The sequence below is a fragment of the Clavelina lepadiformis genome, chromosome 4 (genome assembly GCF_947623445.1).
Source record: "Clavelina lepadiformis chromosome 4, kaClaLepa1.1, whole genome shotgun sequence".
Taxonomy (NCBI): Eukaryota; Metazoa; Chordata; class Ascidiacea; order Aplousobranchia; family Clavelinidae; genus Clavelina; species Clavelina lepadiformis.
The window spans coordinates 3,710,257-3,737,869 of record NC_135243.1 but is presented as its reverse complement, the minus strand read 5'-3'; the positions used below and the strand labels follow the sequence as shown (position 1 = coordinate 3,737,869).

At 36.8% G+C, this 27,613-nt stretch overlaps 5 protein-coding genes across 6 annotated transcripts; 3 read left to right on the top strand and 2 right to left on the bottom strand.

Moving 5' to 3' along the window:
- Positions 1-1,757: 1,757 nt before the first annotated feature.
- On the top strand, positions 1,758-6,092 carry LOC143453152 (cytosolic non-specific dipeptidase-like). Its single transcript, XM_076954319.1, has 10 exons — positions 1,758-2,198; positions 2,540-2,706; positions 2,843-3,021; positions 3,218-3,368; positions 3,594-3,707; positions 3,881-4,037; positions 4,317-4,423; positions 4,486-4,627; positions 4,925-5,072; positions 5,443-6,092. The coding sequence occupies exons 1-10, from the start codon at positions 2,006-2,008 to the stop codon at positions 5,507-5,509; spliced, it is 1,425 nt and encodes a 474-aa protein (XP_076810434.1). The 5' UTR covers positions 1,758-2,005; the 3' UTR covers positions 5,510-6,092.
- A 683-nt stretch (positions 6,093-6,775) lies between these two features.
- LOC143452282 (L-rhamnose-binding lectin CSL3-like) lies at positions 6,776-9,148 on the bottom strand. Its single transcript, XM_076953186.1, has 8 exons — positions 8,997-9,148; positions 8,697-8,814; positions 8,295-8,467; positions 8,030-8,159; positions 7,732-7,904; positions 7,377-7,491; positions 7,032-7,222; positions 6,776-6,888 (listed from the first exon to the last, which is right to left on the bottom strand). The coding sequence occupies exons 1-7, from the start codon at positions 9,052-9,054 to the stop codon at positions 7,036-7,038; spliced, it is 954 nt and encodes a 317-aa protein (XP_076809301.1). The 5' UTR covers positions 9,055-9,148; the 3' UTR covers positions 6,776-6,888; positions 7,032-7,035.
- Positions 9,149-11,480: 2,332 nt separating this feature from the next.
- LOC143453251 (uncharacterized) lies at positions 11,481-13,861 on the top strand. The gene has a single exon (XM_076954499.1). The coding sequence runs from the start codon at positions 11,570-11,572 to the stop codon at positions 12,995-12,997; it is 1,428 nt and encodes a 475-aa protein (XP_076810614.1). The 5' UTR covers positions 11,481-11,569; the 3' UTR covers positions 12,998-13,861.
- A 201-nt stretch (positions 13,862-14,062) lies between these two features.
- Positions 14,063-17,941, bottom strand: LOC143452320 (excitatory amino acid transporter 2-like). Its single transcript, XM_076953242.1, has 11 exons — positions 17,571-17,941; positions 17,221-17,370; positions 16,936-17,137; positions 16,699-16,741; positions 16,428-16,560; positions 16,216-16,342; positions 15,986-16,079; positions 15,245-15,384; positions 14,856-15,050; positions 14,474-14,608; positions 14,063-14,390 (listed from the first exon to the last, which is right to left on the bottom strand). Exons 1-11 carry the CDS (start codon positions 17,701-17,703, stop codon positions 14,207-14,209), a joined length of 1,536 nt encoding a protein of 511 aa, XP_076809357.1. The 5' UTR covers positions 17,704-17,941; the 3' UTR covers positions 14,063-14,206.
- A 1,606-nt stretch (positions 17,942-19,547) lies between these two features.
- On the top strand, positions 19,548-27,398 carry LOC143452319 (uncharacterized). Of its 2 annotated transcripts, XM_076953241.1 has the most exons (19): positions 19,548-19,777; positions 21,010-21,180; positions 21,281-21,421; positions 21,500-21,643; positions 21,877-21,957; positions 22,036-22,164; positions 22,273-22,335; positions 22,423-22,527; positions 22,673-22,744; positions 23,172-23,249; positions 23,580-23,603; positions 23,758-25,044; positions 25,290-25,329; positions 25,414-25,472; positions 25,890-25,979; positions 26,061-26,323; positions 26,747-26,938; positions 27,051-27,116; positions 27,189-27,398. In XM_076953241.1, exons 2-18 carry the CDS (start codon positions 21,027-21,029, stop codon positions 27,114-27,116), a joined length of 2,988 nt encoding a protein of 995 aa, XP_076809356.1. In that variant the 5' UTR covers positions 19,548-19,777; positions 21,010-21,026; the 3' UTR covers positions 27,189-27,398. The 2 variants fall into 2 exon arrangements, with proteins under 2 accessions (XP_076809356.1, XP_076809355.1); XM_076953240.1 differs by having other exon boundaries at positions 20,954-21,180; positions 27,051-27,398.
- The last annotated feature ends 215 nt before the right edge of the window (positions 27,399-27,613 follow it).

Below are 27,613 nucleotides of genomic sequence, written 5' to 3'. Positions count from 1 at the left end.
GACAAACAGCAAACTGAGAAAAATATCTTCAAAACAACGATTTTTCCGGTGAAATAGTGGCAGCTTTTATTTATTATAGATTAATTGGAGTGAAGAACAAAAGTTTGTCGCGCTCTCCCCTATGTGCAGGTACCAATTAGTATTAGACCACTTTCCAATATGGTTTAATACTAATTGTTCTTGCTTGTAAACCAACAATCCCTTCATTAACATAATTTGTGTTGTGTCGGAATTTTTGATTTTTGTTAATGTAGCCTATGCCCATTTCACCATTTTGAAACTGTTCACCAAGCACAAAAGACTAAACAAACGCTGCCGAGCATTGAACAAAAACTGAGTCATTCAAACAAGGTTCGTGAGCTAAAAATATTACGACATGGGCGGTTAGTTGTCGAACTTGTCAAACATAGTATCTGGTCAGACACAGATAAAGTATAAGTATAGAAACAGGAACTGTTCCCAGCAGGTAACTCAAACTGACCTAAACGTCACAAGTTAGCAAACAGCTTCTAGCGAACAAAGGACGGCAGACAAAAAAATTGAATTGGGCCTACCTTTATAATAAACCAAAAATACACAAACTTAGGTTATCTAAAGTTAAGCTAAAGAGTTTAAAAGATATAGAAATCAACTGAAAAATAACCACAATCTTTTAAACTTTTTGGAAGGAACGTTTTGCAGAAAAAATTAGTCCAACTTATACAATAAAAATCTGTTCAGAAAATGAAGACATGGTAATGGTTTTTCTACAAAAATTGTTTGATTGGTTTATTTTCAAGAACTTTTATCGTTATTTCTTTGAGGAATAAAAGTTAATGTTGTACTGTTGCTGATGTTGGAACTATATATAGAACTGAAAATACTTTCTCGTTAGCAATAAATGGATGGAAGCTTCAAAAACTTTAAATCAAAATTCTGATTTAGTTTTCACTGTATAGTTTTTAATAGGAAATTTTTTGTTTTAAAAGGCGTGCTTTTGTTCTATTGTTTTTCCTATTAATTAGTTTGATATGTTTTTAAATCTTTATTTATTTTATAAGTTAATGAACCACAAAAGGTGGTGTTTTTTAGGTGCTTTCCCTATGTGAACATTACGAAATTTGATAAATTATGAAACTGCTGAACCTGGCAGAAAAATTGGTTTGAGGAAGTTAGACCAAGTTTGCAGAGAAGGTCTGAAGGTAAATGCAATGGCAAATAGCGAAAGTACGATATACCGTTTGCTTCATCCATGTTCATTGAATCAAGAAGGATAGTAACCGTTTCATTAAAGGTACCAAGTTAGCTCATTATATAATCTCGTTCTAATCCTAATCCTAATCAAGAACATTTCCTTGATCGTGTTAGTTTGCTGGCAACTTCCAATTACAGTTGTTGTATGAAGCACTGTAGCTTACCTACCAGCTCAACGCAGCAGTTGCTAAATCGCCTGGCTAGAAAAAATGCCAACCTGGTTTGACACCTGACCCACTGAGGTCAGAGTCCCTCAGGCTGTCAGGTGCTGTAGCTGTAATGTCCTTTGCAACCTGGCGAAAGGTATAAAAAATGTGTTATTGATTTTTTATCTTTCATGTCTTGTCTATTAAATGGAAAATTGGAATATAATATCTTGTTTCTTTAAGCTAAGAGCGAGTAAAGAAATGGTTAGAACTATAAGTTGCTCTTCCTTCGCCAAAGAAAAATAGCCTAGGGGTTATTGAAGGTGCGTCCATTCTGTTAATATCCTTCAATAGAAAAAGCAATTTTCAGTGAGTAATTGTGTTTGCAAACACAAAACTTTTGGCATGACAGCGTGCACTGAAAAGCTTGAGCATATTGATGAGTCTTGGACATCCTGCTAGGTTTTTTATTATAGCTGAAAGCTCTTATGATTTTATTTAAAAATTGCCTTAGCTTGATTCATCAAAACTAACAAACTTAAATTACGTAACTTTTCTAATCCTGAACCAGGCAGTCAAGTTTAAGCTGTTTATTCCAGCCAGAGACCATTAAACTGCATGCTAGAATGTCACAGTTGAAGAAGGTGTTTGAATATGTCGATAATCATGAAGATCTCTATGTCCAAAGACTTGCAGAAGCTGTAAAGATACAGAGTGTGTCGGCTGCGCCAGAAAAACGCCCAGAGGTTGTTCGAATGATGGAACACACTGATAATGAGCTGAAAAAACTTGGCTTTGCGACTGAGTTGGCTGACATAGGTATCATAGCTTTCATATAACTTTTGGAATCATTTTGTACCGTAAAGTATTTTTATCTCGACAGTCGACACATTTGCTTAATTTCCACTCACCCCATTCCTAGAATGGTTATTTTAATATCTTATCACAATATCTACTTAAGAGTAAATAACTCTGTCGCTCAAAATCTTTTGACACCGTCATTTTACGAATTTGATATAGTAAACTCTTACTTTCGGGTAGAAGTATTGATTAATACCAGTGCCGTCATAAAAAATTTAAATAGTTATATGTGCTGACAAATAAATCTTAGTCAATGGTTTAGCTTCATAAAATGCAACGTAAAACATTTAAATGTATAGGAAGGCAGACGCTGTCAGATGGTCAGGTAATTCCCCTTCCTCCGATCCTTCTTGCAACTTTGGGAACTGATCTGAAGAAGAAGACACTCTGTGTCTACGGCCATCTGGATGTTCAACCTGCAAAGTTGGAGGATGGGTGGGACACAGAACCATTTGTACTCACTGAGGTTAGGTTTAATATTAAGAACTGTTCCTGTTCCTGAAGAAACCCCTCTCCAAGAACAGGGATTTCTAAACATTACTATATTCTTCCTCTGGGTGCTAGAAAAGAAATACAATTTATCCTTAAAAATTTAATTCTAGATTGATGGGAAATTCTACGGCCGGGGTTCCACAGATGACAAGGGACCTGTTTTGTGCTGGTTGAATTGCATTGAAGCGTATCAGAAGCTGGGCATAGAAGTCCCAGTTAATTTGAAGTTTTGCTTTGAGGGAATGGAAGAATCTGGCTCCCTAGGACTTGATGAATTAATAGTTGAAAGGTTGTTTTAAACATCTTTTTTCTCACAGTTGTACTTTTCGAAGGAGTTTAAACTAGTAAACTTCTGTGAAATATTTGCTCAAAAACTTCAAATGCAAACTCTGATAATTTTTAGTAATTGTTCATCATTCCAGTATCACAACTCATTTTTATTTCTCATTTTTATGTTTCTTTAATTTTACAACCTTTTTGTCAAGAAAAGAGAGTTTTTTTGGCAACGTCGATTACCTCTGTATATCGGACAATTACTGGCTGGGTAAGAAGAAACCTTGCATCACCTATGGTCTGCGAGGAATTTGCTATTTCTTCTGTGAAGTCCAGTGTTCCACCAAGGATCTTCACTCGGGGGTAATTTTCATTCTATAATTTCATGCTATTTGTTACATTTTCTATTAAAGTACTAAAAACTTTGACAATTGTTTCTTGCCTGAAGCTTGTTTGGAATTGAATGCGTTGGTTAAAACTTGTAACGCTGATGCCTGCTTTTTTGTAAACTAAATTGTAGCGTTAAAGTTGATTATGAAAATCTGCTTTCGTAAAAAAGTTTTTTTATGTTAAACATTTATTTTCCAGGTCTTCGGAGGGAGCGTCCATGAAGCTATGGGTGACCTAATCACGATTATGTCATCGCTTGTGGACAGCAAAGGAAAAATACTTATACCGGGCATCTATGATTCAGTTGCACCGGTAAGTATGTGAACCTCTAGATGTCTCAATTTTATCTTTTTTCATACGGTTATTGGAAAATTTTGAATTACCAGTAAATGAAAAACTGCCACTCTAGCTAAATAAAAACTAGTCACCTATTTACTCCCTCACACACTTACTTTGGGAGAAAAATCTTAAACTTTTTTTGGCAGGTGACAGAAGATGAGCTCAATCTTTACCGTCAGATTGATTTTGATCTTGATGATTATCGCGATGATGTTGGAGTCGAGAAATTGCTCTATGATAAGAAAGAGGAAGTCCTGATGCAGAGATGGAGAAATCCAACTCTTTCGCTTCACGGAATCGAAGGTGATGTTAATATAGCCCCTTAGTGGTCGCATTTAATGGATAAAATAAATGAATTGTTTCATTTAAAACTACTTTAGAGTGGAAATATTTTGTGATACTTTGATTGTAAGTATTATTACCTGTGAAACATGACTGTTCACAATGCCGAAAACATTATTTCTTCAACTTCTAACTTCAATATGTTATAATTTGATGTTTTTGTGGCAACTTTTGAAATACTTATAAACATAACCCAGTATGACTTATCATAGCCCTGTTAATACTCTAAAATATCTTCAGGTGCTTTTTCTGGTGCCGGTGCGAAAACTGTTATTCCAAGGAAAGTGGTTGGAAAGTTTTCAGTCCGTCTCGTTCCCAACCAGGATCCTAAAGTCATTCAGAAACTTGTAAGGAGAAGTTCATTTTTCGTCAAAATTTACCGACACCCGATTAACAGGATGTCTCACAGGTCACTGAACACATCGAGAAAGTTTTTGCTGAGAGGGAAAGCCCCAATAGGCTCCAAATTCATCTCCACGAAGAGGCGAAACCGTGGCTTTCCGACTACAATCATCCGCATTACGTCTGCGCAAAGAAAGCAATTAAAACTGGTCGGGGTTTATATGATGTTGTTGTTTATAAGCTAAGTTATAATCCGCTTTAAGATTTTGCTCAAATCGTTGGTTTGCCGTACATACTACACTCAAGAACATTTGGAAACTCAACTTGAACGTACAATATAACATCAGCTAAAACATAGATGCCTACATTGCGGCTGCCATACATACCTACAAACATAAGTGCCTTTATATAAAGTAAAGCTTGCGGACCGGTTGTTTTTTGCTTGTAACACATCTCGTTGTCCGACCCTGCTCATCGGAGCTTGTTAAGTTTTCATTTGTTCGCAGTGTTCGATGCCGATCCGGATTTAACCCGTGAAGGAGCGACCATACCAGTCGCCCTCACATTTGAGGAAGTCACCGGAAAGAACATGCTTCTACTTCCGGTGGGTGCCTCAGACGACGGGGCACATTCTCAGAACGAGAAGTTTAACAGGTGAGCACTACAATACATAAATGATGTATACTTACCACTTATACAAACTGTGTACTAAATTCTGATTACTGTTAGAATGCTGAAGAACAAATTTCTGTGCCAGTGTTTTGGTTTTTATTTAGGTTTCAATTATTCGGTGTATTTCCGCGTAGGATGTTTTAGCTTTTGAGATCACAATTGGGCTACCAACTTTCATGATCTGAACGTATTTTAACCTGACTTATTTGAATTCCCTTTCAGTAGTTGGTTGAGATTTGTTTGGCAAGAATTGAACGGGCGATATGCTAACATAGGCATAGTTACAACAAACTGTATGTGCTTACGTTGAAATAACTTCCATATTATCGTGTCACATTTTTCGATTTATTAGATGCAACTACATGAATGGAATTAAAGTGATGGCCGCCTATCTTAACGAGCTCTCCAACATGGACTAGACATCACTGCTGTGTTTTGGTTTGCAAGCGTCGCATACTTTCTAGGGCTGGCAGTTTTGCCATCAGCCTCCACTAAGTCGCTAATGTCCGAGCCATATTGTTAATTACGAGCAAAACTATAATTTAGTGTTTGAAATCGGGATGAAAGTTGTGACATTAGCAAAGAATGGTTTCCCGGACTCGATGGTTTATTATCACAAAGATAAAATATTCCAGTATTAAAATGATTACTTGCAACACATTTTCGTGTATTAGTAGATCACCAAAAATTTTCCCCAATTCTTCCCCTCACGTATGTTTTCAGTTACGACTTACAAATGTCTTCTTCGCAAAGCGGCTATTTTTCTCGGATACGTTTCCCCGCGTATGTTCTGTCATTGCAGTGTTTCCCCCTCTTGAAGTTTCATATGAAACTTTGATAAGTTCTGCACAATGCGCTTATATGTAATTTTATTTTGTTGAAACTCTTTTAGTCTGCACTCATTATTGCAGCAATTGTTACTTCATTTTATTGCCTTCATGCCAAAATTCCTTTAGTCGCGTTGACTGTGTATTAATTAACTGAACCGTTGATCGAACAATTTACGTTCTTGTGCGTGACGTTATGGCAGTATTTGCTTATTGTATACCGTTGTCAATCAACTTAAGTAAACGGTGACTAGTCAGCCATCAAACCTAAATCTAGCACCTTCTGCATTGTATGTGACTGTGACAAAGATTGGAATTTTCAGTCGCGGCTCACTAAGTTATGGTCTTAGCGCATTCGGCAGTGAGGGATCGGCATCAGCAGCAGCACTTCTTCCAACTTCCCTTTTACGTTCGTTTGTCCACCCCTGGCGTAGACTCTATCATTGGTTGCTTTGGATCAATGTGGTCCAAATGCAGGCCGAACTAGATACCGACAAAGCGTATAACATGTAAGTTACGCCTATAAACAATAATTGCTAACGCATATTCGTTTGCTATCGTGGCAATAATGCGTTTCCAGTTATTGGAAGAAAACCGTACCGCGATGCGCTGTGGATAATTAATGCTTGGTAAGTGTCGGAGTTATTTTCGTTGGTTGTTTTATTTTTTCTACCTGAGCAAACACGTCATCTAGATAACGACCTCAGCTCTAACCGACGAATTTATCTCAAACACAAATAGCCTAGTCAATTTGGTTCAAAATTTTTCTTTTGTTCAAGACACCTGTTGAGCTTATAAATTTGACCAGGCTACCCCATAATGTGTAGCGAGGATATGTTTGAGCAAGACAGTTTTAAATATAACTTACAGATACTTTTATTCTAATATCACCATTATTTTAACAACTTAAAATCTAAAACATAATCTTCACCAATCGATTGAAATTGATTCTTCCTGCAACTCGGTTAATGCTATAAAAAAAATAAAAAATATGTGACGATCGGAATTTGCACTAAAGGCTAACTCGGTAACTGGGACTCGAACGATGAGGAATCATCGCCCGGTTTAAGTCGTGCAAAGACTTTCCTCAGTCCGAGGATAAACATTATCATACCAACTCAATAGTAGTGGGGAAGGCAGCCGTAGAACATCTTGATGAACTTGCGCACTCCTTTACACGGATCACCAAACTCGGAATTACGAGCTCGGAGCTCACAAGTTTGTTTAAAATCGCACAATTCCCATAATTTTCGACCAGAACCACTTGCTATGCAGTTGGTGTTTGTTTGTTCGTATTGGAAGCATCTGTAAGGTTAAAACAAGTCAGCCTACATAATGTAGCCTATAGTATGTTAGGCCTAATTGACCTCCAGACTTAACATAGGCTTAATTTCGCTTCGGGTTAGTTCGACACAATACATTTTCAGTTCAAAATTTCTAGTTCAACTTTCAATCTTACGTAGCTAAGTCATCTCTTCCGTAGAAACCATCATAAACCAACATGACGTATCCGTCAGGACACGTCACGGTGACGTCATTTTTGTGTTCACAGGCGATGGCCACTCGCTCTTGCTCTGAAGAAGAGAAACTCCATTGTTTCCACTTCGCCCAAGTTTTTTGTTTTCACATTGGTCGATAAATGTAAATTTAAATCACAAACATTGGGATTACTCAAAGTCGTTGTGGAACCTCCGTTGCATGCAATTGTGGCGGCTCAATTAAAATTACAATAAGTTTTTTTCAATCGTGCTTTTACGCTTTCTTTCATTTTGTTACAAGTAGGCCCACTAAGCACGTGAGCAATGAGCACTTACCTATAGGCACGCATTGGTAGTCAAGCTTGATATATTTGACCACACCCCGACAGGGATCGCCAAATACACTGTTGTGAGCTTTCAACAAGCAAGAGTTTTCATACTGGCAATTTTGTTTGATGATTGAAAGAGAATTCTCCGCTCTGCATTGGTCATTTGTATTCCAACCGCATCTGAATAAAACCCATTATACCAATAATTTTGCTTGTAAATATAAATGACATGTGGGGTTAGGTAGTTAGGCTTATCCGGAAGCAAAATAAAGTAGGATATACATGAATAAGTCAGACTATTTTACCGGTCCCTTTCCTGGCGACCATAGAACGCGTCAATCACTTCAATGACGTAGTGATCTGGACACTGAACACGTTCCGGTGTTTCCCTTTCACATGCAAAGGTGGTTCGAGTTTCTTCACCCGTCACTGTCTCTTTAAATAGAAATCAAACTTCAGCTGGAATGTTACTTGCGTTACTATTCGTAATTTATCAGGCTTTGACTTAACATAAACTGTAAACCGACACTAAACGGAAAATCTGCTGAAAAAATCAGTTTAAGATGAAACCTGCTGGTAGGCATTCATAATCGAGTTTAATGTATTTAACCACGCCACGACAGGGGTCACCAAAGACACGGTTACTCGCTTCCAAAGCGCAAGAGTTTTCATTTTGGCAGTTTTCTTTGATGATTGACAGGGAGTTGTCGGCTTTGCAATGATCATTTTTGTCCCAACCGCATCTGAACAAATTGTTAAGAACACCAACTCAGTTTCTCAATTTTATTCATTGTCATTTATATTTATTATTATTATTATTATTATACACATTTTAAGGGTTTAGTGCAGAAGCCCACAATTCCGTGATGCATTTATAAACTAGACCCTGCTACCAAAATTGTGACGTCATTTTATTATGCGCTTCGGCATTAGACTCCATTTTGTAACCGTTTATAGGCTAGCTTCATATACCTATCTTTTTCCAGACGACCATAAAAAGCATCTATTACATTGATGACGTGATATTCTGGACAATTAACTTGTACCGGGGTTTTATGTTCGCAGGCAAAACTTGTCTGCTGGGTTGCACCTGTGGGTAAAAGTCGCACAAACATCAAATAACTTAAATTCGTTGTTGCGTAATTTATAAAAATCATTATGCTAATTAAGTTTCAAAAAGAAAGGTGGACTGAAAGGCAAAAAGCATTGTTTTGTAATAATCGGTCTTATTATTGAAGACATAAAATATTTCATAAAATATATACAAATTACCTGTCCAGACTGGTAACATGAACAATAAGACAGACGCAGTCTTTAAAATGGTATCCATCTTAAAAATAGAACAAAACCAAAGAAACTTCAACAAAAGCTGCTGCCTATATAAGAACTTTGACCTGTAAAAATTGTATCTCTAAATGTTGATTTGAATGATTACCTCACACAAAAATACCTGACGACCTGCGAAGTTTTGGCGTCGCAAAATTACAGGTTAAAGTTCATAGTTCAAAGTTCAACGAATCTTCTATGCGGTCATTCACACAGTTCAGTTTCTTTTAAGACATTCTATGGTAAAATAATGAAGTTTAAGATAAAGGGAAGGTTAGAGAGAAAACTCGAGAAAACATTTATCTTGATACAAACTTGATGTTTTTTCTCTAACCGTCTGTACAGCATTAACCAAACTATTTATATGTCCCCTTTATTCAAAAATATTTTATTGCCTTTATTTGAAGCCCAGGGTCATTTGTTGCATTTACGTCTAATTGCATGCAATTATTTTTAATAGTGCAATTTAAAAATACCATTTAAGTTGTAAATAGAGGTATAATTAAATCTATATTATGCTGTTTCTTGAGTTATTATACCTGCGTTCAATTATCCTGATGATCGGGGCATAATAATTATTATTAGCCTATCCCCCTGATTAATCTTATTCCTATAAATTTCTTAATTTCATCTCTGCACCATTGCTTCGGACGACTGTATAATTTAAGAATCTCTTTATAGAAGGCTTCAATCGAAATTTTACTTGAAATATGTTTAATGAACTTCTATTAAATAATAGATTGCCACAATTGACAACTTATATATCTACGGATCTCAAAATAACCTACATGGACGTGATTGTGTTTTCAAACCATGCATGGCATCAGTGAATGTCATGGGAAAAAACACTTTAAGAATTTTTTCATTAGCCTATATTATTGCGTCATGCATTAAAGCAGGGCTTCCCAAACTGGTGGTCGCGACCCCGCAAGGGGTCGCGTAACGCACTTCAGGGGTCGCAGAGCGTATACCAATTTTACATGAAGTACAAAATAAAATCAAAACAAAATATCGTTCCAGCCTAATCAACATTGAAACCGCCTTGAGACCAGCATTAACAGATATTGAGCCACGGCTGGACTTGCTTTGTAGCAGAAAGCAGTCGCACCAATCACACTGAATAAATGTGTGTGCTTTTTTGTTTGTGTAAAGTGTAAAGTAGTAAGTAGGCTTTGAGTACTGGTTGCTTGAATTCAGTCTTTGCATCTAAATAAATGTCATTAATGACTAATGTGTATTTCGCACTGCTAATAAATTTAAACGTGAAGGGTCGCGGAAAACTTCAGAAGTTTGAAAGGGGTCGCGAGCAAAAAAGTTTGGGAAGCCCTGCATTAAAGAACATAACGTTCACTTAGATAAAAAATCCCTCATATTGGTAACTAAACCCATATTAAGTGAACACTTGAACACAAGAAAAAATGCAAACAAAACAGCAATATGTGCAATATTAACCACGGGCTCAGGCTTGAAACGTGCGAAGTGTTGAATGTAGAATGCTGTCAGCAAACCAGAAAATGTTTTCGTTGACACAAAAAAAAAACTAAAATAAACAACAGAAGAAATAGAATAATAAACAACACTTCAAAACTCAGTGTGATAAATAAAAATAGTTTTATTAACAAATTTTTAAAACTTTTTCAGACTAAAAGTTAACCTGTAGCTCACAAATAAACGTACCTGGATTGTGAGTCTGGCTGGTACATATGACGTCACAAAGGGGACGTTACTTTGATTGTGGTAACCACACTTTTTCAGACACATGAGTGACATGCCACAATAATTCTTTGAAACACTGAACATAAAAAGGCTTGAAAATGTTGTTATGTTGTTATTCGGACAACTAACCAAGCGAGGTGCACATGCTATTTATGGTGGCTGCAGAATATATTCTCATTAGCGTGTACCCGTGACGTAAATATTAAGTTTTATTTGAAGTGAAATTAAACCGAAGGGACTTTTCTTAGGTATAAATACTGTATAACATCATCCTGTCTCCTGTGTTAGAGATTGCCTTGAATTTTGAATAATTTTATCACATATATCTTTTATTTGTCGGTGCGTCTTTCAATCGCATAGACATCAAACAATCGATGATCAATGAAGCATGAGCATAAAATGGTTGTACACCAACAATCATGAGGACAGCGTGCGTTGCAGAGGTAGATAAATTCTAGTTGGACAACTAAAGTTTAGACTGGCTTGGACGCTCTTGAAACAAATCGGATATTCAAGTGACAGAACTGTAGAAAATACTGTTTTGTCCGAGTTGAGAAACTTTTTAAAGTTAGGTTGGCGTAAAAAGAGCATGCTAAGATCAGTGTATGGCGGTCACCTTTTAACAATAACATACAGTGTAGTATATTTTATAGCATTTTGCGCTAATCTTTTTATGATGAGAACTTGCCAATGATACCAATACTGAATATTTTTTTAAATTGCACTTACAGAGACAGCTAAATGATAAAGAATTGTGGAAATGCTTCACACCTTGTAATCATGACACAATAAAAATCGTATACATGGCGAGACGCAGTTGGTTAACTTCCCTGGTCATGGTAGGCCTAGCATGTTTTAAAGCAATGAAATGTGACTTGTTTAGTTGTAATGAGGGATGCAGCAATTTTGACATCACACCGGCTAAACAATGCAACGTGGAACGTATTTCCAAACGCCCACGACCGAAGTCAAATGAAATCACTGCTCCTGCGCCAAAATGGTTGAATGTGAGCTTGTATATTTACAAAAAAAATACTGGTGTTTATTCGGTTGCATTAAATATTACCTGGAGCCAGGATGGAAACGAAATTGGAAGAAATATCACTGGCTACTATTTGACAATGAGAAAGTTGGGTTCAAGTTCGTTTCAGATGAAATTTACTTTCGATTCTGGGGCAAGTGCAGCCACAGCTTTTTTCAATTACGCTTGTTTTGGGATGGCCGAGAACGAAGAAATAATTCCTGGTTCCATTTATACCATGCGATTAATGACAATGCCCTTATTTTATGTTCAAGGGGAGCCGTTGTATGTACGCAGAAAGATTTACATTCCCGAATGTTATCACAAAGATATGTCCAAAACAGCATACTGTGCTGAACCAGAAGAAAGATACGATGATTATGATAATAGTGGAATTGAAGACTATTATGACATTGAAAATATCAATCCTCAAAAACCCTACAATAAACCAGAATCACCAACCGTCATCATTATTGTGGCCATTGTTGGCCTATTCTTTGTCATTGTAGTCATTATTCTTGCTTGTGCTTTTGTGAAGAAAAGATACGAAAAATCAAATGATGTTCTTGGTTATAAGTCAGTAATGTTACTTGTGTTCCAGTCAGAGAAAAATCCTTTGCACTTTGATATTTGCTCATGTATAGCAAGCATGCTGAAAGCACATGGAGGACTCAAGGTTTCGTTTAATCTCTGGAACATGTCAACTATGGGAGACTCGATTCAGTGGTTCGACAACAACAAAAATTGTGAAAACATTGTACTGGTGTGTACGCCTCCTGCAAACAAGCCCTGTGATGACTACACAGCCGATGCTGAAAAAGATCCATTTATGTTGGGTTTAACCAAGTTTAAAAATGATTGTCAGAGAACATCATTACAGTGGGCAAGAAAGTGTGCTTTTTCTTATATCTATTTTGGAAGTAGAAATGAGAATTCCATTCCGGATATTATCAAGCAACATAGAAGCAAGATCATTGGCTATGAAATGGGACAGGATTTCGAAAAGTTCTTTCATCAGACCACTGGAAAAGACCCAGATATAATACCTAAGACAGAAATACAGTATCTGTTCGATGCTTTATCAAATTTAAACAAAGCATCTACCATTTCACTTAGCAGTTCAGATGGTTGTTCAACAACTTCTACTGTTACCACCCCCTTGCTGACAAGTTATGAAGATGGTGCAAGGTATAATAGTACGGTGCTTTGATCAGCCCTTGCGATTAAGTCTATTCTCACACCGCTCTATTTTCTAGGTTTTTTTATCATTTACAAACAAGCCAATACATTTCTTCATATTAGCTGTCGGTGTCAACTGAATTATGCAAGTTTTGTGATAGACTGTAAGAATAAATTTGTCAGCTTCTTCAATATTCTGTAGTAGATCTTCATAATGATGCAGTTTTTGTATTAAATTTTGATCTTCCATACTTCAAATATTTTATTTTTTACCGCTATAATCTTTTTTAATTTACCTAAAGTATTGCCCTTGATTTTAAGGTATTACGACTCCATGCAACACATGATGACTTTCTATATATTCACATTTGTATGTATGTACAGTATTCACTTTTTTAACTCTAGTCTATGTATATACTGCTGTTTTCTACCTGTCTTGATCTTTGCACCAATATATTTCCAATTGAACAAGCTGAGTCAACATTTGTTAGATTTTAGTTTGTATCTGCATCGTAAACTGCTTACCTACATAATACATTGCCATTGTTATTACAATATTGAAGTCATTTTCATTTTTCCAAACAGCTTTTCCATTTTCCAGTATTTCTTTTGTGCATTTATATATGTTAGATAATTGTGTACATTTCATTTTGTGAGTTTATTGGTAAATGCACTTTATTTAAAACTAACTCTACCTGCCACTTGCGTGTATACGCAGCTTGTGCATAGCAAGTTTGAAATAAATTTTTCCAAACACTTGAATACGCAGTCAGTGAGGTTTAAAATTTGTTTTGTATGTTTTGGACTTAAAAAAGCTACTGTCTCGTGCTACCATCACAGAAGCATTCGAAATTTCTTTGTTGTACTTTGAAAGTTGGTGATAATCGCCATAGTGTACCAACCACAATATGCTTGGGACTATAATGGTAATTATAGACAGCTGTGAGCTTGATGTGAATTGGGTAGTAAGATGTCTTATTCTCAGACTGACAGAAAACTTTTGCTACACTTGAACCTGGTGATGGTGATTAGCCCCGGTTACGAAGTAAGGCTTTGTAACATATAGTAATATCTTTACCAAAGTTACACTACTGAGTCGACTTATGTTGCTTTATTGGCCAATAAAATGACCTGAAGCTGAGATTCCGGATAGGATAGAAACTAATTTTTACAATAGTCCATTTAACAGTCAAAAAAACAATACATAATATACTAGTTTTGCTACAAAATACAAGAGCAATCAATTTTGTTCAGCTGCAACAGCTTCAATATCATCAGAGTAGGAAAGATGACTGGAGTTCCCCTTAAGTGAAACTATTTCGGTATGTTTCTGGATTTTCTTTGTTCTACTTTTGTAAAGATGGTCAACGATCGCGGCCCCAATGCAGTCACCCAGTATGTTAACTGAGGTTCGAAGCCGGTCCCTTGAAAAAGCGTTTCAACAACGACGGCACAATTACGTCATCGAAAATGACTTTACAACTGACATCATATAAAGGAAACTTACAAGATCCAGTCGACTGACCATAACACTGCGATGCCTTCCGATGGGATGCCAGCGGCTGAGAGAATTAGCAAAACAGCCATCAGACCGGCTCCCGGTATAGCAGCGGCTCCAGTGCTGGCTAAAGTAGCTGTAACACTAAAACGCATGCAAGTTATCGTTGCAGGTGCTGACAAGTAGATATCCAATGATTTTGTAAACTTGTTACTCTCTCATATGTTTGATAAACCTATAAGCGGTAACCGCGCTATGAAGTTTAAATGTTAAATCGAATGTAACCTAGGTAAAATCGTAGAATCACATGAAGAATCATATAAAGGCTATGACTAGGTCTCACGTCATGGAAGGTCTTCTATGTCTTTATGCATTTCACGGATCCACTTACCTAATTGTTACCAGCTGACCGGTGTTCAAGTCAATCTGACACATCTGGGCGATGGTAACTGCCGCCACCGCCTCTAACAATGCAGTTCCATCCATGTTCATAGTCGCACCTAGTGGTAACACGAACCTAGTTACTCTTTTGTCAATATTCAGATTCCTTTCTGCGCACATCATCGTCACTGGGAGGGTGGCGGCGCTGCAACAAATACTATATCAATACATCTTCACTTGCACCTCAATGTGCACAGGTACTATTATAATTATATTACATTTCAGCTTTGGTGACCATTTGTTGTAGACAAACAAATGCATTGGCATCGGCGGCCTTGAACCACTGGCATTCATTAAGAAAACAGCTTTCCAATTTCAAACTTTTAACATTCAGTTTACCTCGATGCTGTTCCTAAGGCGGTTAACCAGGCCTGGAAGACTCCCTTGTAAATCCGAAATGGGTTGTTTCGTGTTATGATGTAAAATATGGCGGGAAGAACAATGACGCAATGAATTAATAGACCAATCAAAACAGTTCCCTGGAAACGTAATTTAACAAAAATAAGTAAAATGCACAACGTACGACAAATACGTACAATTTTATTCAAAAAGCTTTGGTGTTATCCCAGAAACCGATTAAGAGAGAAGTTAGTTTACCACAGTTTACCAGGGTGGAGTTTCTTTTGTGCGTTTTTTTAACCATCCATTTGTTGTGCACTTTAGATATTCATTGTCATTTTAATCTAACCATGTCACTTTATATGTCTATTTCAGCTGTTAATATCCGTGCATTTAATGTTAGGGAACATGTCCTCTATATCTTCCAAAAGTGTAGTTGTGTCTTTCTTTGTGCTACTTTGTCCTTAAATAAAATTAAACTTAAGAATTATTTTGTCGGTTTGGTGGCCATGCTAAACTGTCATCTTATAGTAAAATTCTATTATTGGTATCTTACATGTTTTAAGCCCTTGGGCTTTGCCACTTTTTCCTGCTCGTTAATTCTTCGTGAGTATGCTGTGTTTTATTGTGCTATGACTATAACGGTTAGCGCCGTAACTTTCGCTCCACACAAAGTTAATGACGAAAAATAGACAATACAATACACAACAGTAGGTTATTGCTTAACTTAGGCCTACTCACCATGTACCAACCAATGGTTTCGATGAAACCAAATGTTGTCTCCATTCTAAGAACGTTTCCCGCTATTAAACTGCCAATACCAATTGGTGAGTACCTAAAGGTACAAATCCATAAAGTTTCTGTAGTTTAACGTCATGAAAGGCACTTCGTGTTATTCAAATCACTATCGTAGATCTAGTCTACCATAATGTCTCTAGTTTACGTGTGTTTGCTAGTCGCACAATACATACCATATGACCACCCTAATCATTTTCATAAAGATTTTGTTGAGTATGTAAAAGAATTCCTTTACTGGTTTTCCTTGTCTCCCAATGCTTGACAAAGTGACCGCAAATGACATGCTGAAGACCAAGAGGCCTAAAAAGACAAATGATCATACAATTTGGGTAATCAGACATACAACCGTTTTGCTTTTCTTTCAAGAGTTTGGTTTGTTAATTACCCAACACATTCGTATTGGGGACGACCTCCAGAGTCTTGACCAAAGTAACGTTTTCAAGAAAAGAACTGTTATGACGTACAGGATATGACGTAGAATTTACTGGTGATGCGATTTTCCTTGTTCTAGTTTGAACCTTGGAATAACTTTGAACGTCACAATTGCAAAGAATAAACAAGATCTGAGCAATTACTATTCAGTGTAATGCTGTTACACTAGCCCCATTCTTATGTCACGGTAGCCCCATTCTTATGGATTTATTCACCATGCTTACCATTGCTGTGCATGCTCCTATGATATTGTCGGGGAAGATATTTCTAAACGGAGAAAAGTTAGTTAGCATTAATCAAACTTAATTAAGAACTTTAGCTTTCAAAGACAACCACTTTGAATGTATTCCGAAGTTTTTAGGATAGTTTGTTGACCGCGGAGCAGCTTAGTTATCACCAATGCCTAGCTTGCCTGTAATAGACTAGGCCTACTATTGTAGTAGGCTAATTTACGGTATCACCTTAGCAAGTCCAGGAAGCTGTCTAAAGATGGGGCAATTTCTACGTCATCTGCTGATCTCAAATCAAAGTAACTTCGTCCCGGATGTATGATGCTCACCAAAACCATCCCGATTATAACCGCCAGCGTGGTAGTCGTTAGGTAATAAACTGTGGCGTGGCCTGCCATTTTTCCGCCACGTTTTAAATTGACGCCAGAAAGTCCTGTGAGTGTACAATCATTTCATACAACACAATATGAATCACCAAACAATTTGCAACCGTTGGTGTCCGACTTAGACCAGTACCTGTAATGACGCTGGTGATGATGGTGGGAATTATGAGCATCTTCAGTATCCTCATGAGGATTTCTCCGGGAAACGTGATCAGGATGATGACGTCATCAGAAGGACAGGTCGGGCGCAAAAATACTCCAAGCAGCACACCGATAAGAACACCTGAGGTACCGTGCAAAATACTTATTACAACCAAACACCTAAAGTCTAACATGAACACGACAAACTTTGCATTTCTTCATAGAGAAGAAATAAAGGAAGATAAAGAAGGAGAATAAAGAACCAAAATGACTTCGAAAATAGGAGGAAAATAAACAAAGAATAGAGATTTTACACTTCAATGCCTGGCAAGCCGGACGTACCGGCAACAGTCAATATTATCAAAAGCTCTTCGCTGCGTAAGCGTCGACAATCGCAAGGCAAAATCCTGTTCATGTGGCAACGAGATTTCGACGTCGTTTTTTCGGCTTTCGACTCCATCTTGCTGCGAGGCATGGGCGATCCCAATATTGTGGAGCTGTTTGTCAAGAATTTTGTTGCTGTCGGAATTTCAGAACTGTAGCTACAAGTAATACGGTATCAGAAGTATGGATGCCTATGAACATTTGGATATGAATTAATTACTGTATAGCTTAGTACCAATATAGGTGTCATTTTGTATCAAAATTGATATCCATAGAAGCAAAAATCTGCAATAGAATCTCTATGCTATAGACTTAATGCATCTGCAAAACGCTCTAAACTTGCTAAACCAGCACCTACTGGCACACATAAGGCTGATGTCTTACATGTCTTTTGCATGCTTGACAAGACGAAACCGGTAGCAGGCTATCAAGTTGCCTGTCCTAATAATATGTTTCTTTTCCTGAACAACGCTTCGTTTCCCCTTGCGAGTTCCTCTGTTTTGACAGTGTTTAGCTCACGATGCTGCTCTTTCTATATGTCCTGCTTCCTACCAGTTTAATGATAGCATTTGTTTAGCAAAAATGGAAAAGCCCAACTTCTTCGTTATCGAATTTCCGAAATAAAAAATGATTACATTGCCAGTAAAAATAAAATAAAATAAAAATAAAAAATAAAATTATTATTGGGAGTACAACATATTTTATGAAATTCACAATTAAATTTTTCACACACTCCCAAGATATATGTGAGGAATGTGCAAAGATAATTATCTAAAGTTCTCACGCCTGCTGCCATTTGTTAACCCGATGAAACAAAATTAAATTACGGATAGGTAATAATTTGCCAGAAAAATAATATTCCAAATACAATATGGTTCTGATTTGATATCTTAATAAAGTTTACAAACTAAGTATAAAGCATTCATTCACTTTTCCTTAATGGTGTTAAGGGTGGCGTAAAGTCCAGAAAACTGGTGTCAAAAATAAGGAAAACTTTATTGATGGACCAAGCTGAAATTTAGTCATTGACATATATCCGATCCGGTTGTTTTTGAATACTTTTCATGACCAGAAGCGCAAACACCTAAAATAGCTATGAATTATGATGTGTCGATGTGCATGCAGCAACAGCAGTGTTGCGGAGTTAAATCTTTTGCGCCATTAGGCGGCCGTATTTTTCTCAACTGCTCAAATAAACCTAACAGTTAAAAACTTTGTCATTAAACCAAGCTCTGAATACACATTTTTGAAAAAATATCTGTCTTCTCAGAGATTAGTTACGTGTAGAAAGAGACACTCTGCAACGGAAACAAGGAAACAACAATAAAACAATGAAACAACAATGAAACAATAAAACAACAACGAAACAATGAAACAAAAATGCGCCTCCTTATAAGCGTCCATCGTTTGCCGAATAGTTAATTCCTTGTACACAAATTTATGGAATTGACATTGGAAGCTTGAAAAGCTTAGTAAACAAATTAATTGGTTAAGTGGCACCGCCATTTGAATTGTGGACTGTGTAGCGTAGCAGTGGATCGACAGGCCGACGTCCTAGAGGTTGTCCGTTCGAAGCTAGTTAAGAGCAGACAGCTTTGTCTTAGCAAGATACTTAAGCACAAGCCTGAAGGTGAGCATTAAGATTGGCTTCAATCTACTTCCAGGCTAATCCTAATTTCAGCAGCAGACGTCCCGCACAAACCAGGTGAAAGTCTGTATTTATACCGATAAACAAATTGTTATTTATCTATGAACATTTTTATGCATAAATATAACCAAACGAATTGGAGACACTAAGGAATTGTTACCCATTAAATAAACCAATCGCCATCATAATTCGTATGATTGCTTTTACTGCACCGTCACGTGCTCTAATCGGTGCAACATGCGTAACGTGCCGCACACGCACCCTTATTGCTGCGATGGTGTAAGTTGTATCCACATTCTACTTGCGCCAACAGGCACCCTGCCTCAAACGCCATTGCGGATATTACCTCATATTTTGTTTGTTCAAATCGCTTCAAATCAGGCGAAAATGGATATGCGTTAAGACGTATGTTTGATTTAGATCTGAATTCAGTTTCGTTTTTAACATTTATTCGATATGTTGGTATACAGCTGAACGGCAGTTTTTGGAAGTGATTTTGGTTGAGCTGTGGACCAAGGTGAGTGACTTGCTAGCTGGTGACGTAAGCGTATTAATTTTTGTGACTATGTAATCAACTAAATTCAGTACCACCGGAGAGTAACTTGTTGGAAAAAATAAAAGCGAACTTCTGTAATTCAGTTCTTTAACGCGCTGGTTTAAGAAGCAACGTGCATGGAATAGCAGATTGTAGTAAGAAGCTTATAAGATCTTTGGACTGAGTTTCACGTTGTCATAACCTTTACCTTCAGTTTTGATGACTTTCAACTATAGAAATGTGAGTAAATTTTACCTGTTAAGACACTTTGCAGAAGACTTTTCAACCAACAAAACCTTAGAATAACTTAATAGTAATAATAATACCTTAATCATACTTATAGGGTAAAGTGCACATTGCTTTTTTACAAAAGTAAAATTCCTTGTACAAATGAGTGTATTGCATGTTTTCGTAGTTATTTAAGTTAATTAATTTAGATCTTTGATGAATTCCTGCTAATACCCTTTGCCATTAAAAAGATAGGGTTAACGTCACACACATGGTTGGCTAATTTTGTATTCCCACAGTGTGCACACACACACACGCGCGCGCAGGCTTGATGTTTTTATCAACATGTTTCCGAGTAATTTTTAATCCCGTCATTTGAAAAAGCACTGGAAGGGAATTTTCTTGGTTACTTTGTGGAGTTTTGTCCCTGCGGTTAATATAACAACGCTATAGCTTTGTTTTTGCGAAATTTGTCTCATAAAAACGTCCAGGCGGTTTAAATAAAACGCGACAAACGTCACTATTATTACAGAAAGCTTTTTAAAATTTATGAAACCAATCTACTCCAAGAACATTTTCGTAGCTTTTCGTCTTTTTGTAGCGTTTTAATGTTACATTCTGTTGCTTTACTGGTAACTGCAACAAACGTAAGTGTTGTTTTATCCAAACACATTCATGAAACATTTCATGACACAGCATCTCATGACATGACATCTCTCTCTATTTTGCCGTTAATATTTATCACTATATGAGCTGTAGCATTTCCTTGTAATGTAGCCCACCAGTTCTTTTATTGCAATAGGCTTTCCGCGACCATGTGATGGCGTGGGCTATGTGTAAGTTGGTTAATTGCCCACCCAAATTGATAGCCTACTAAATCTGTTGAAAATGTAATTTCCCGCTCATCACGTGTATTTTGTTTCGTCACAGTACAAAAACCTTTCTATGCCAAGTGTGTTCTTCAAAAAACTGTTTCGTATCATCAGCACGACAATTCTCAAACATGTCGTTATCTGAGGCCGAAAAGGGGCCTGAAAACGAAATCAATCTCGTACAGCATTACCAAGACACTGAAGAGAGTTCTTCAGGTGAAGGTGATGAACAGCCGGGTACATCACATGACCTTCCACTGCAACATGAACGAAGAAGACCCTCTGGTAAGTTTGAAAAAATTTGCAAAGTAACCTCAACAATCAGCCAACAATTCTTATAGTCGAACATCTGCCTCCGTCTGTTAAAAGATTTGGATTGTTTCAGACTCTGTACCACTTCAAGACGCTGCTAGTATGGACCAGGTAATGTACGTTACGGAACGTACTGAATCTTCGCCACTTGCTGTCAATAGAGTTGATCAAAGCTTCGTAGAACTTACGACTAGAATGGCTGAAATTGCTACTGGTATGTACAGTTGGCTTATATTGAACAAATCGAATAATGTTGCTTGCGGTAGGTGCGTGAATTCAAATTTTTACCTAGGTCCGATTCGCATACATTATGCTCCTGTAATTCATCATCATGACCAAAGGCAGTATCATGACAACAGGCAACAACATGACGCCACAATCATGAATTCCAAGGTTGACATTCCAGTTACCAATGCAAGATCTTATCGTCAACGAGGTGGCAAAATGATTTCTCATACTTTATTTTTAAGAGCATAATATGTTAAAGATTTGTTATTTTTTATACATTTGCTGAAAAGAAGATAAGTATAGATTCCAGAATGTATAGAGTGGACAGTGTAATAGCTTTTACAGACTATATACACGTAGCGTCACAATTAATTTTATACAATTAACAGCAACGTTATTATGTAGAACATATAATCGGCAGATTATGTTTTTTGACTATAGGTGAATCAACAGAGTCAAGTTTTTTATCCTCGCCCTCATGGCAAAGGAGCACAAGAGGAAGTCAAACTGCTACTACAACGGGTTTGCTTTTGACTTTACTGGCTACTACTGATATACCTTTTGGCGTGACCTTCACTGCAATAGTTTCGTTTTTTATAGATCCATCCGATGTTACACAACCAAAGAAACTAAGTGAATCAAGTTGGTGTACTGCACCACAAGCCCCTGCCTTACCTACCATGAACGAATCTGAAGCTGTAAATCATGCAACTACGTCGGCTGGTAACGGTATGTTATATTAGACCAAAGTTGAATAGAATATTGGTAATTGAAACGGTCACACCAGTAGTATGAAAAAAATTGTAAAGTAAACTGTATTCATATTTTCAAATTTAGTTCTTGCTGGTGGTGACCCAGTTGATGATCTTACCGCAAGGCCATTTAGAGCGTTTGTCCCAGGTACCCGCAGTTTAGGTTACAAGTCTACATTAAGCTTGATATCGTACGTCATATTTATATATGTAATTTCCCCACGCTTCATCCCAGATAATTCGGGGTTAACCCATCCCAAAGAGCCATTCTCATCTTCTGCTATAAATGAAGCAGGCAGCAGCACATCAAGCACATCTTCAAATGCTTTCTCCCGTCCAGGTGGTTTTCAATTTTTAATTCGTTGTTGATGGAAAGAATACCAGTCCACTGCTTTTGTTGTGATAAATAAAATATGTACACCCTTGCCCTACAGTAACGTTTTACCTGTGATTTAAGCTTGTATTGCTTGTAATTGTTTAAACAGACCAATACGGGCAAGCGCACAACCACTCGTCCAAATTTACAACAAGGGGAGAACCTGACGTAGTGATATCAGGTAAGAACAACGATAGTGAGGAATACAATAAACTTGTAGCAGAGCAATTGTATGAAATCTCCTCAGTTCTGTTTAAATGAAATTTTGCAAAATGTTATCGCTTTCTAAATCTCGACTTAATTTAATTTTAAGCCTAATTTTTAATTTAAGAATAAATTCTGAATCAGTGGACAAACAATTTCAATATATTTTTCGATGAAAACAGGCATCATCAGTTTCTTGACATAAAGTTTGGTTAAAGTTTTAAAGTTTTTTTTGCAAAGTTAAAACATAAAGTAACCGGAAAAAATAAGCTAATCTTGCAGTAAAATAACATATCAGCAGCAAGTAACAGTGAAAGCGGATGAGCGAAAAAAAGCGTTGGAAAGTTGAAACAAACATAATGTTTATTCCAGTCATTTGTGACCTTTTTTCTTTCGGGCTTTAGACGCAAACCCCAAGATGAATTTAGAAACAAGTTCGCTTGGATCAACGTATCGGAAAACATCCTTTCTACAAAATATGAGTAAGCTTTTCGTCTAAAACAAACGCAACGTTTTATAACTTAGGGTGCAAATTTTGGCAAATGTTTACAAACTTTTGTCTTATGCTTATAACAAACATACTAATAAATAAGTGAATAACTATATATGTGTAAACAAAATTAACTTTTTGGTTTAAAACTTTGTTTTAACTTGTTTAGCAAAATTTACAATCGATTAAACCAGCTATTTATTGCCTTACATTATCTTATATAAAGTGCAAGTTACAAAAGTATACGGACGCACTTTAATAACTTACTCATAAAATACAGTATATGGTGATTCTCATTAATCTCTTTTTGTACAATTTTTAGGAAGAAAGTTACCAAAGAGTAAAGGTAAAGAAATTTTTTTAGATATGTTGAAAATATCTTTTGAAGCTAATCTATCGCGAATGGAAACATTTGTGTGTAAAGTAGTCAGTTAAAAACAATTTTTACAAATTTTATTGTATAAAAAAAACATTTTAAGCAAATAAAAAATTATTCGTAGAAAAAACTGCGATTGAAAAAGTAATGATGGAACAAAAACGATATCTAGAAGATGACATTCGTCTTCAAGGCGGTATGCCGGTTTCAAAGAATATCCCCATCGTCCATCCTAGCTACACGAAAGTGTCATTTTACCAAGGCGGAGCGCTCCCAAAAGAAGAGACGTTTAGACCTTCTATTGAAGAGATGAAAGATATTCGACATGAGAGTAGAATTCAGTTCAGAGACATCATAAGAAGTGGTAGACGTGTTATAGGTGTAATTGGTTACCCTGGCTCCGGCAAAACTACCTTCTCCAAAAGATTAGCAAGAAATGAAGACTACAAGTGTTTCCATTACAAACTTATGGATATGAATTACCAGAAAGATTTAACACTGCAGCAACTATTACTAGAAAAACGCTTCCCAAATGTAAATCGCAAAACACACGAACAAGCCTTCAAGTGGATTAAGAATAATCAGAAAAAATGTCTGTTTATCTTTGACGGGCTTGACCAAGCGGGATGGACACTGAAGGAACATCCAACCATGGAAGATTATGATACTCCTAGACCAATTCAGGATCTTATCGCCAATCTTTCCACCGGGCATTTTCTTCCAGACTCTTTGATCGTGTTCACTTCCCGACCTCATAGCGTCGTTACGCTTCCGAAATCACTCCGCCCTGATACCACTATCATTGTAGGGGATCTCCCTCATGAGGGAATGAAGAAGTTATTTCATTTCTATGCTGGTGCTAAGGCCAATGAGTTATGGAATAAATTATACGAAAGAGACCTTCCTGTATTTCGTCTTTGTTTCAATCCATTGTTACTACAACTAGTAATTATCGCTTTACTAAATCCTACCGACAGTATCGGAGAAATTACCAGCGCCACTAGGGCTTTTGCGACTGTATTTATGCATTTACAGCACAGTGAGAACACAAGTCATGACATCACGCTGCTTACTGAGCAATTGAGCATCTTGGCCTACAACGCCAGTGCAAAGTCTACAGTAGTAATCACACCAGCTGAGATGCGAGCGCAAGGACTGGATCCAAACGAAACCCAGGATATAATCGTCTGTCTTCATTCTCATTGTGGTGTCACAAGCAAAGTCTTTGAACACGACACCAAGTTCTTCTTCGCTCATCAGTCCTATCAGGAATACTTCACAGCACTTTGGATCATCAATCACATGCCATTAGATGAATTTCAGCGCTTCGTCACAGGGCAAATGTTCTTTGATGACAAGTGGTCTGTCGTGCGAGTATTTCTTTCTGGGTTGTTGATGGATGTGATGCGTGGTAAATTTTTCTTTTTATTATAGTCTTAGAATTTTTACCTCGAAGCTTTTAGGATGTTTTGAAGTCTTGTTTTAATTATTCTGTAAAACTTCGGTCTGTAACAACGTTGCTAGTAAGCTAGTGAAAATGTGGCAATAAAGCATAAGACTGACCTAAAAGACTTAACCACAAGCTATTGAGTAAAAGTAGTTTCTTGAAATAATGTATGAAATATCGTAGCTAATAGATTTTCTTATTTGTTTTAGACCACGATTTACCAGTGCACTCACAGGCCGGATGCAGCAGGTATCACTGCCACCATATGCAATATTATTAAACTTAGTCCAAGTTTAATTTGATCTTTGTCAGTAATTGTATTTATGAACAAAGGTTTAGTCATACTGTGTCCACCTCGGCAGGGCAGTCACCATCAATGGTTCAACATGTAGGTGAGTATTTCATTCATTTTGTTATTTAGCATCTTATTAAGCGGCATATTTTTCGTACAAGTAAATTAATAGCGCCACGTACAGGCTGCTGGAATGTTTAGCGTAGTAAAAATAGTTGTGTGCAGAAACGTACATATTTACGACCCGAAAAAAGAAAAAAAAACGTAATCGAAGTATGCTCTGCGTTTAGAATCAATAGAGATGTTTCAAGAAAGGCTGTACTGCGGTTTGCTACTTTTCTGCATTAGCCTACCTACTGTACTTATGTTTATTTGGGAAAACTGTGCAAGCCAATTACGTTAAATTCTGTGGTCAAGTACAAATTGTGCTTTTAGTTTCAACTCTTCAACACTCTTCAACTATACACGGTGACGTCTAAAAATATGTCTATTAATTGAACTTTTCGTTGTTTTCTAGATCCTGCAGAGAAAAGAATAATTTTGACCAAAGCTTTCGAGTTACAACTGGCTCGTTTCTCGCCGTTGACATACGATGAATGGAACAAAGGTAGCTTCACTGCACTACAAGTACCGTATAAAACCGACTGGTATAAGCAATCTGGTGTAAGCCGCTACTATTTTTACATAGATGACAACAGACGCAAATACATTTTGCGTTTGTTTGAAATAAGTGAGTGCGCGGATGAGCGTCTCACACAAAAAGCGGTTGAACTATTCCCGCATGAACTTCATCTCTGGCAGTCGCCGTCAAACTCTTTTCACACAACTCTCTTGTGCGAGGTTTTAAGGAAACAGAATAAAGTGATCAAGAGGCTTGATCTGGAAGGTTGCTTCTCAACTCCCGGTGATATTGAAAAGATAATTTCAGCAATTACAGAAATGCCAGGAAAGGTTTGCCTGCTTGTTTCCTTTCTCGTCGTTTTCCTTGAAATCTAAAGCTTTTTAAATATTTCCTATATCTACTGTATACTTATTAGCCAGAATACTTTGTCAGTATTACAGTATAAGGAAGGAATATATATTTTCACAGATATTTTTAGTTAATTTGTAACTCTAGAAAATATTGATAACTAAATGATGAAATTGCCTTTACAGTATTGTGAAGTTGTTTAACGATGTCACTTGACTTACTTACATTTTAGAGTTGTACAACTCAAAATTCAATACGTTTTTCCATGACTTATCTCGATTGAAATTCTAGTAATAATTGGCTGAATAACAATAAACATTTATTAACACGCGTCAACATCCCCTTTTCTGCTTTCCACTTTCTCATGTTTACTTTACTTTTTTACTTCATACTTTCGTGGCCAGGTACAAATTCTGGACATCAGCCGCAACACACTTCAAACAATCCCACCGTCTTCCTTCTTCATGAAAATTGACCAGTATCTGAGGATGTTTCATTGCTTCCCGCACGAAGATAAAAGAACGGGAAGAAATAGAAATGCAAACGAGTCTGAAAGACATGAAATCCAGAACACATTGGACCAGTTTGATAACTCGGTATTGTTCAAACTCCATGCACATGTGACTGTGAATATATATGCGTGTACGAGTGTGTTAATGCCAGCAAATTAGGTTGAAGTATTTTTTTTAATCAATTCTTTATTCACAGCACTTGGAGGTTGATGTTGGTGATGACGTCAGACTCAGCTCGCGAAACAAAAGTGACCTCACATAAGTAAATAACTGCTGGTTTTAAAGTAAAACGTTGTTCTTGTAATATCTCATTACAAATTAATTTTATCATCAGTCTTACAGAACTTGTCTCGAATTGTGGCTTAATTCCATCAACTTCAGCTTGCTGATAATAATTATTATCTGCCAAATGGCAGCCACTGTCACATCAATGTAATCGTTTTATCTGATGCGTTAATTAATGTTTCGTTGATTCACAATAAAAACAATATTTGTTTGCACCGAAGTTTTATATGATGGTACAAATAAAAATGTAATAATTCCATCCAGGGTTCTGGAACTCGTTTTAAATCTATTAGTCAGATTTGAATATTCATGGGATTCATCACATTAGAATATTTGCTGCTGCTAGCCAAGTTTACAAAATTTATTTTGCTGTCGCGCAACATACTGTAAACCTATGACGAGCTTACCCATTTAAACAGTTAATCTTTTAACAATAAGACTGACATTTGCAGTAGTACATAATCTTCATATTGC

Coding starts and splice junctions, on each gene's coding strand:
- LOC143453152 (XM_076954319.1), top strand. CDS start 2,006: ATGTCACAGTTGAAGAAGGTGTTTGAATATGTCGATAATCATGAAGAT. Junction 3,369..3,593: donor CCAAGGATCTTCACTCGGGG/GTAATTTTCATT, acceptor TTTATTTTCCAG/GTCTTCGGAGGGAGCGTCCA. Junction 3,708..3,880: donor TCTATGATTCAGTTGCACCG/GTAAGTATGTGA, acceptor TTTTTTTGGCAG/GTGACAGAAGATGAGCTCAA.
- LOC143452282 (XM_076953186.1), bottom strand. CDS start 9,054: ATGGATACCATTTTAAAGACTGCGTCTGTCTTATTGTTCATGTTACCA. Junction 7,905..8,029: donor GGTCGCCAGGAAAGGGACCG/GTAAAATAGTCT, acceptor GGTTTTATTCAG/ATGCGGTTGGAATACAAATG. Junction 7,492..7,731: donor CTACCAATGCGTGCCTATAG/GTAAGTGCTCAT, acceptor TCTCTTCTTCAG/AGCAAGAGCGAGTGGCCATC.
- LOC143452320 (XM_076953242.1), bottom strand. CDS start 17,703: ATGCCTCGCAGCAAGATGGAGTCGAAAGCCGAAAAAACGACGTCGAAA. Junction 16,561..16,698: donor TAGGAGCATGCACAGCAATG/GTAAGCATGGTG, acceptor AGTTATTCCAAG/GTTCAAACTAGAACAAGGAA. Junction 16,080..16,215: donor ATGATTAGGGTGGTCATATG/GTATGTATTGTG, acceptor TTGTACCTTTAG/GTACTCACCAATTGGTATTG.
- LOC143452319 (XM_076953241.1), top strand. CDS start 21,027: ATGTCGTTATCTGAGGCCGAAAAGGGGCCTGAAAACGAAATCAATCTC. Junction 25,473..25,889: donor ATCAATGGTTCAACATGTAG/GTGAGTATTTCA, acceptor GTTGTTTTCTAG/ATCCTGCAGAGAAAAGAATA. Junction 26,939..27,050: donor TGGACCAGTTTGATAACTCG/GTATTGTTCAAA, acceptor CTTTATTCACAG/CACTTGGAGGTTGATGTTGG.
- LOC143453251 (XM_076954499.1), top strand. CDS start 11,570: ATGGCGAGACGCAGTTGGTTAACTTCCCTGGTCATGGTAGGCCTAGCA.